Source organism: Lampetra planeri, chromosome 35 (genome assembly GCF_965212315.1).
Source record: "Lampetra planeri chromosome 35, kcLamPlan1.2.h2, whole genome shotgun sequence".
Lineage (NCBI taxonomy): Eukaryota > Metazoa > Chordata > Hyperoartia > Petromyzontiformes > Petromyzontidae > Lampetra > Lampetra planeri.
Window position 1 is genome coordinate 8491198 of NC_136141.1, and position 8590 is coordinate 8499787.

At 44.2% G+C, this 8590-nt stretch overlaps 1 protein-coding gene across 1 annotated transcript; it reads right to left on the reverse strand.

Moving 5' to 3' along the window:
• Positions 1-266: 266 nt before the first annotated feature.
• LOC144730211 (uncharacterized) lies at positions 267-5728 on the reverse strand. Its single transcript, XM_078610825.1, has 4 exons — positions 5590-5728; positions 1828-2072; positions 1288-1470; positions 267-424 (listed from the first exon to the last, which is right to left on the reverse strand). The coding sequence occupies exons 2-4, from the start codon at positions 2035-2037 to the stop codon at positions 416-418; spliced, it is 402 nt and encodes a 133-aa protein (XP_078466951.1). The 5' UTR covers positions 2038-2072; positions 5590-5728; the 3' UTR covers positions 267-415.
• Between the last annotated feature and the right edge of the window lie 2862 nt (positions 5729-8590).

Genomic DNA, 8590 nt, shown 5'->3' on the forward strand with positions numbered 1-8590 from the left:
TTACGTGATAATTTGTTGTGCTCTGCATTGGCAGTGATTACATAACACTCAAACGTATTTGAGTTATCGACAACTGAGTTTTAAGTTCATAATAATCAACTAATATTATTGCGCACAATTTTGGAAGTGAACTTAAGTTTGCGCGCCACTCAGAGGCGGGAAGTACACTCAAACCTTGCACGGGCAGTGTCGCACACCTACTTGCTGTACTGTCTCTTAACAGCTGGAGGCGAGTGGGCTCACGCATGTCACGTACGCACCTGGAGGATGTCCAAGAAGGAGCCGAGGCCCAGGCTGGGGAGGTTGCACGAGTCAAAGTGCTCGGCAAGCTGCTTCTCCACGCGTGACAGCGCGGGCAGGCCCAGGAGCTCTGCCATCTTACTTGCGTGGCTCAGCAGACGGACCAGCTGCTCGGCTACCGCCTCTGCGAAGGAGAGGAGCAATGCCATTGTAGAGAGGACAACAATGTTGTAACTCGCTCCAATAGGCTCGACAATTGCAACTCTCTCTCCGCCCCCCCACCCCCACGTCTCATCTACGACTCCCCGATACGTTTCATCGCCAGATTCCAGAAGACTAAAAAAACAAGTTTAACACGAAGGCCTTCGCGACCAATATTAGCCGCAATAGAGATTTTTGGATTAGGCCGAATAAATAGTGCATATCTAACCCAAAAATCTTGATTATGGACTCAAAAAAACGCTGGCAGACTTCTCACTCACACCCGTATGCAAAACGATATCGCCCTAATATTCAAATTGTTCAACTATCCCCCGAACCAGTCCAGAATCAATTTCAAGTTCACACTCAGCATTCTGAAGGTCCTCCGTGGTCTGACCCCTCATGTACAATACAAGAAACTACATTTTATTCAGATTGTGCTTTCGATATCGTGTCATGAGACGGAGGATCCACTCGGATCTCTCACAGAGCAGCGAAACCCGTCGTATTGGAGAATGGCCCACAGAAGAGAACATCACAAAGCTACCTCTGACATCGCTTCTAGTGACCTCTGGTCCACACAATAAAGGGAAGCACATTCCATCCCACTCTGAACATAAGAGTAATGTCCGTCGCATAAAAGTTGAGTCGATATTGGACTTGGTCAAATTAGCAGGAAAGTTTTATCACCAAGCACGTGCATCAGTCGGTTGAATGTTAGTTTTTGGCATAGAGATCCGCAGAAAATATATATTTTTGGATCATCCGAGATTTTTAATCATCCGTAGCCATCCTCCCCGTCATTAGCGCGGATAATCGAGTCTACTGTAAATGCAAATTTGTCACCTTACTCTCCGGAGGACACGGCGGTCTGTTGTAGGGATTGCTGATGTTGCCGAGAAACGCGGCCGGTTTCTCCTTGACCACGAGGTCGCGAGGAGTCTCGAGCGAGCCACAGCACAGGGCCAACTGAAACAGCTTCCGGGCCAGCTTGTCCCCTTTCACCTGCCCCAGGTAGTCCTGCACGCACTGTCGGTGAAGACAACAAAGGACCCAAACCACGTGCAGCCATTTCGCACTCTTGGGACAAACAGAGGGTGAAACATGCATAGATGTCTGACCGATTTCAATGCCCACTCTTACTTTTGTCTTAACGTGACTGAATTTTGTAAAAGCGATGACCCTAAATGTTATAGAGGAGTGTTAATTCAGTGGTAGAGCAAGTATTTTGATACTGGTGGAAGTATCCACAGACTTGAAACGTATGGCGATTATCACTCATTCAATAATTCCGAGGACAAATGTATTGTGGAAAATATAAGCAGATGCATTAATTTTCTCACACGGTAATTTTGTTGCATTAAGTCCAGACGCCATGGCCCCCACCTTTTTCAGCTTATTCACAAAGATGTCCTCGGCGTTCTGGAAGACCTGCAGCACCATCTCGGCCGCCGGCTGTGTTATGAACTGTCGGCGAAGATCGGCGCTCGTCCCTGGCAAGGGGAACGACTCCAACAAGTGTTTCTTGATCTTGTGTAGCCGGCCCTCCACCTCTTGCTTGATGTCGCACTCGATGCGAGCCATCCCACGGTCCATCGCCTCCCGCTCGCCTTCCTGGCCTTGCCGATCACCTAAACAAGCAAAGCAAAGTGAGCAACCGTGGTGGCCACAGGTGCAGCGCAGTGCTGTAGTTGTGATGATGGAACACGTGATGGACGAGTGGTTCAACGGCGAATGCACGGTGTGCTGGCAATGCACGATTGCAATCGAGAGATGGGGTTGGTGGATCATCCTAGCAGCAGTGGCTTTTGGCGAGCCATCTAACAAAGACAGTCACCGCATCACTCGCTTTTAGACGCACTTCTGCGGCCAACTGGAATGCTCTTCCTTCCAATATTAGGAAGCCACTGGAGCCATGCACTTTTAAATATAGATTGAAAATTAATTTCTTTAGAAGTTTTTTGTGTTCAGTTTGTCCTTCTCCACACCTCTGATTAACATGGTAGGTTACGTACACTGTGAAAAAAGTTCAACATACATAAATGTGGTTTTACCCAATCCAGTTATTTCTGAGATTGGCAAATTTCGATGGTGACGCCGGCACACATGTCCTCCTCATTTATGAATCATATCACGGGATTTTTTTGTTTTTACATTATTTGTGAAACATATGGAAATGCAGTTTTGGTTAATACACCCGCAGTATTAACTAGGGCGACCCCTGTGCTTGAATCGCGAACCTCTGAAACAAGCGACAAATGCACAACCACTCGGGAAAGTAGATTTCTGGAAGAAGCAATACAACCCGTTGCAAACATGATAGTAATTTGAAATGTAGCACTGTACATCAGAACAATTTGAAAGGCGTTAGAGATTTGAAACTAACCAAAAAGAAAGAGGGAAAATAAATATATTTTTACATAATACAGGTTTTTTTTTGGGTAAGATCACGTAAATATATAAATGTCGGTAAACCCACCACCATCCGACACAGCTAATTAGTAAGGTTTGTCACTTAAACAGAACATGCCAATTCGTTACCAGTACAGCACACCGGTTGTGTGTTAGAGCATAGCCACAACATTTACAATCTAAGTACGACGTTTCGCCAGTAATTGCAACCAGTATCATCAGGAGGCAGCCAGATTTGTGTATTTTTTTAATGTATATTTATTTAAATCTATATTTAAAAACAGAAAGAGAAACTGGAACATTATTTTGATTTAAAGCTTTCGTGACTGCAGGGATTCATATTCTTGGTTCTTTCGGTAAAGTCACGTAGAAGGGAAATAATAAAATAATAAAAATATAAAACAATAAAAATTCTCACGACGTTTCGACTGCAACACAAGCAATCATCATCAGTTGTGTGTTGCAGTCGAAACGTGAGAATTTGTATTGTTTTATATTTGTATTAATTTATTATTTCCCTTCTACGTGACTTTAACGAAAGAACCAAGAATATGGAACATTATTATTACAGAATTTGGTGGGATATATGTCGAAAAGAGAATGAATCCAGCTTACCTTGCAAGAACTAAGAGATACTGTGGCCTTAATGACAGAGACAGGCAGATCAAATGTTGACGTTTGAATGAAGGCAAATGGACGAAGAACACGAACTGCATTTCACGCAGCCCCATCTCATTCACATAGGCGAGTGCGTCTCGAAACCTTACCACGCCTACAAATATTAACGAACATCGATTAAAGTGGTCCCATTAGATTTACTATTAGTCTGAATCTTTAGTACATATTTAATTCTAGATTTGAAGCTTTCGTGACTGCAAGGATTCATATTCTTAGGTTTTTTCGGAAAAGTCACGTAGGTAAAACATTAAAATTAATAAAAGTAAAATAAAATAAAAATCACGACGTTTCGGAGGCAACACAAGCTTCCGTCTTCAGGTGGAACCGTCACAGCCACGACAGCCGTATCAAGTAAATGAGAGATTGCAGGAGCTACCACTGATTAACAAAAGCGCAATAATTGAGGTTGGTGCATAAAAAGCTCCTTAGGAAAAAACGGCTCTGGGGCCTAAACTACTATCACGTTTAAACATATAAACTGCACGTATACATCAATACACACGTCGCGTAGCATCATTATTTACCTCACCTTTAACAATCTTATTTGACAGACAACTATTACAGGTTTACCATGTTTAGTTGTTTTCTCCTTTTCACAGGTTGAGTCACAAACCGTACCTCTCCATAACAAAGGCTCACCCTCTTAAGCCTCACCTTACCATATGAATAAAAAGTGTGCTGTACTTGGCCCTTCCCCCCTCTCCAACCATTATACTATAAACGGAGTGGTAGCTCCTGAAATCTCTCATTTACTTGATACAGCTGTCGTGGCTGTGACGGTTCCACCTGAAGACGGAAGCTTGTGTTGCCTCCGAAACGTCGTGATTTTTATTTTATTTTGCTTTTATTAATTTTAATGTTTTACCTACGTGACTTTACCGAAAAAACCTAAGAATACATATTTAATGCCTAGGAATACACAAACATGTAAGAGAATACAGTTCCTTTAAACAAATTCAAATATTTGATTTGAAGCTTTCGTAACTGCAGGGATTACTCTTCGGTTCTTTCGGTAAAGTCACGTAGAAAGAAAATAAATTAAATAATAAAATTCGACGTTTCGATTTCAACACAAGCAATCGTAATCAGGTAGAAAACAAACCTAGTGAACTTAGAAATACAATCCAACACAGAGAGTCGGCTAACACAACAGTCAGCACCTCACCTGGTTGATTACATTCTTCCAAAGATGTCTAAATTTGAGAGACAAAACACAGACACGGGGACACACAAGCAGAGAGAGACAACACAGAGACACACACAGAGACACACAACATAGACACACAAGCAGATAGAGACAACACAGAGACACACAACATAGACACACAAGCAGAGAGAGACAACACAGAGACACACAACATAGACACACAGTGTGTCTATGTTGTGTCTCTCTCTGGCTGTGTTTTGTTTCTCTCTCAAATGTAGTAATCTTTGGAAGAACATAATCAACCAGGCGAGGTGCTGACTTGTATTAGCCGACTCTGTGTTGGATTGCATGATATTTATAAGTTCACTAGGTTTGTTTTCTCTTTCATTTGTACCTGATGATTGCTTGTGTCGCAATCGAAACGTCGTATTCTATTATTTATTTTATTTTATTTCTCAGTGACTTTACCGAAAGAACCAAATAGAAATTCAATTATTGCTAACTACAACCAAAGCCCTTTGAAGAGTCGTATTTTAAAATCAAATGGCAGAGCAAACAAGTTTTATTAATTTCACTGTTTCCATTCTAACATTTCCGAACCTGTGGTGGGCTCATTGCTTGCAGATTAAACACTCAACACGAGTCATCATTATTGAGTTCTTGCGGTTTCAGTGGCACATATCCACAATTTTGCCATTGTCTGTTGTGCAAAATATCGTAGCTTCGACATCTATCTTAAGTATATTATTCCTGTTAAATGATGATTAACAAAAGCGCAATAATTGAGGTTGGTGCATAAAAAGCTCCTTAGGAAAAAACGGCTCTGGGGCCTAAACTACTATCACGTTTAAACATATAAACTGCACGTATACATCAATACACACGTCGCGTAGCATCATTATTTACCTCACCTTTAACAACAACGACGACGACGAACACAAACACGAGTAAAAGTGTAAATATTAGTGAGCGTGCGACTGACGTGCACGTGGCTGAGGGCCCAACCCACGCTGAGCGGTGACGCGCCGCGTTCAGTGCCGCGTCACGGATTGGCGCCTCGCGTGCACAGAGCGAGGCGGGCAGAGGCAGAGGGGGGCGGGGCGGCGTTGCCTAGGCGACGTCGTCAACAACAACCGCCATTGGCTACAAAGTGGAGGTGACGTCACCACGACGCTTGTGCTAGGCTAGGTGCACGTTGAGGCTACCACGTGTTGAGTGTCGAAAGTTTATGGGGCAAAGGTCGTGGGTCAATTGGTTTGATTTCTATGCAAATAAACCAGTCTCCAACGTATGCACATTTAGATCCGCATTCGGCCGCCAATGGAACAGGTGGAGTGCAAAAGCAAAGTGGATGTACTGATTGTATCTTCATTGCGGGACTCATCCAGCAGTGGAGTGACATGGGCTTCAGGTATCCACGTGTAGACGGGCAATAAACACTGGGGTCACCTAGCGATGAATGTTTGCCGGTGCACATTGGGACCGGCTCACACGTCACTGGCCCCAGGCAGCCCCCAGCCACTGGCGTGCAACGCAGCGAAGGGAATCTCCCACCAATGAGAACCACGCACAACCCAGGGTGCAGTCCTATAACTTGGACTCGCAAACACAACAAAACCGGTAGCTGTCAACCCACACGGTTTACCCGTATTTTGTTGGGGGAAAGTGAGTTTTCAGGTCCATACGGCACATAGCCGTTTCAAAACGGGCAACATTTGAGTTAAGTCTATTTGTGTATGCTTCTCCCTTGTGATGGGACTATGTAGGATGAACGTTGAGATTAAAAAGGGGCACGGGGTGACCAACAAGGTCTGAATGTGTCTGTAATAAGGTAGGCAATGATAAGGGGTTGCCAGCCATGCAAACCCCACAATACAAAAAGCCAAACGGCCAGCAACAACAAAAAATAATACATAACTGTCCAATGAGTAATTAGATAATTAAGATCATAGAAACACGTTCCTTAAATTGATCAAGTTTATTGTTGCAAGAGTTTGGGGAAATAGGAAGACCGGGTGGGGATTCCAGAGTGGAGCAGTGCAAACTGATAAAGCTGAAAAGAGTGAGGTGACCTGCATGGTGGTGAGCGGGTGGGTGAGTAAATGGGTGAGTGTTTGAGTAAACGAGTGGAGAAGTGTGTGATAGGGTAATTGAGTTAGTGACCGGATGCGTGGGTGACTGAATGAGTGGGTTACTGGATTAATGGGGTACTGGATGAGTGGGTGAGTGGATGAGTCGGTGAGTGGATGAGTCGGTGAGTGGATGAGTGGGTGAGTGGGTGAGTGGATGTGTGGGTGATTGAATGGGTGAATAGATGATTGGTTGACTGGATGAAGGGGTGACTGGATGAAGGGGTCACTGGATGAGTAAGTGACGAGATGAGTGCGTGATAGGATGATTAAGTGAGTGGGTGACTGGATGAGTGTGTGATAGGGTTATTGAGTACGTGACTAGATTAGTGTGTACTAGGGTAATTGAGTTAGTGATTGGATGAGTGGGTGACCGAGTTGTTTAGTTGAGTGCGTTGCTGTGAACTGCAGTGAGGCGTGGTGGTTGAACGCGGAGTGGAAGAGACTAAGCGGTCAAAGTGTCTGGTAGACCGAGTCCCTTAACGTGGGTGGAGGGGGGAATCAACTAGGTGAAGTTCACTGCAACATTCACCACGGTGGTGGTAGTAGTCGCAGCGAAAAAATGAGTGATACTGATGCGCGTGGAAAGATGCATTAATGACAGGGCTGAATGAAGGTTAAGGCGAGGCGAGGATGCGAGGTGGTGTAGAGGAGGCGAAGAGGAGGGTAGAGGAGGTGAGGTGGTGACGTGGCATAGTGAGGAGGCGAGGTGGCATGGTGAGGAGGCGTAGAGGAGGGTGCCCCGCTCTTGGCGTTGATCTTGGTGAACACGTGTCCGCGCCCCGTCTCGTAGCTCTGCCCGGCACTGATGCAGCCTCCACCGGCCGCAGCGCCCAGCGGCCTCGCCGAGTCCTTGCCCAGCTCCGCTCTGGGCAAGCTCTCCATTGTGCACCGTCTGCTCGCAGCGACAAACACAACAATAAACTACCCCCCCCCCCCCCCCCGTGGCCACTAACAGACTTATTTCCTATGGAGAGGTGATTTCTTTAAACAAAAGGAAGGAACAGCAATGGGCTCTCCTTTATCTCCTGCTATAGCGAATCTGTACATGGATAACTTTGAAGCAAGAGCACTTGCTTCAAGTACATTAAAACCATCTTTTTGGTTTAGTTGTTGTCTGCCCACATGGTAAGGATACACTTCATGAATGCATGTCTAAATCATCTCAATTAAAAAAACCCGGCCATACAGTTGACCATGGAAATGGAGGTGAATAACACACTCCCTTTCCTTGGATATTTTGCTTGGACGAGGCCTAAATGGTAAAATAACACACTGCGTTTACCGAAAGGGAACCCCGCACAGAAATCATCTCTCATCAAGACGCTCATACATCAGGCTAAACCAATGTCAGATGGTGAAAGTCTGAGGAGAGAGATTAAACATGTCAAAGAAGCGCTACGATTGAATGGCTACAATAATGCTCAAATTAACAGAGCAGTGAATACCAAACCTAGATCGACCAGCAATACTGCTGAAAGCGATCAGATTATTAAAACAATAAAAATACCATTTATCGCGGGAGTAACTGACAAATTAGTTCAAGTTTTGGAAAAGCAAAAAATCTAAGTAAGATTTGTAATGGTACACAAAATTTTAAAAAATTGTATCTTGTACTAAAGATGAATTGCCTAAGTTATCAACATATGGTGTGTATCGGATTAATTGCTTATGTGGCAGATGTTATATTGGACAGAAGGGACATAACATTAGCGTAAGACTAAAAGAACACCAAATAAATATTAAACACTCTCAAACATAACTGTTGGAAGTTGCAGAACAT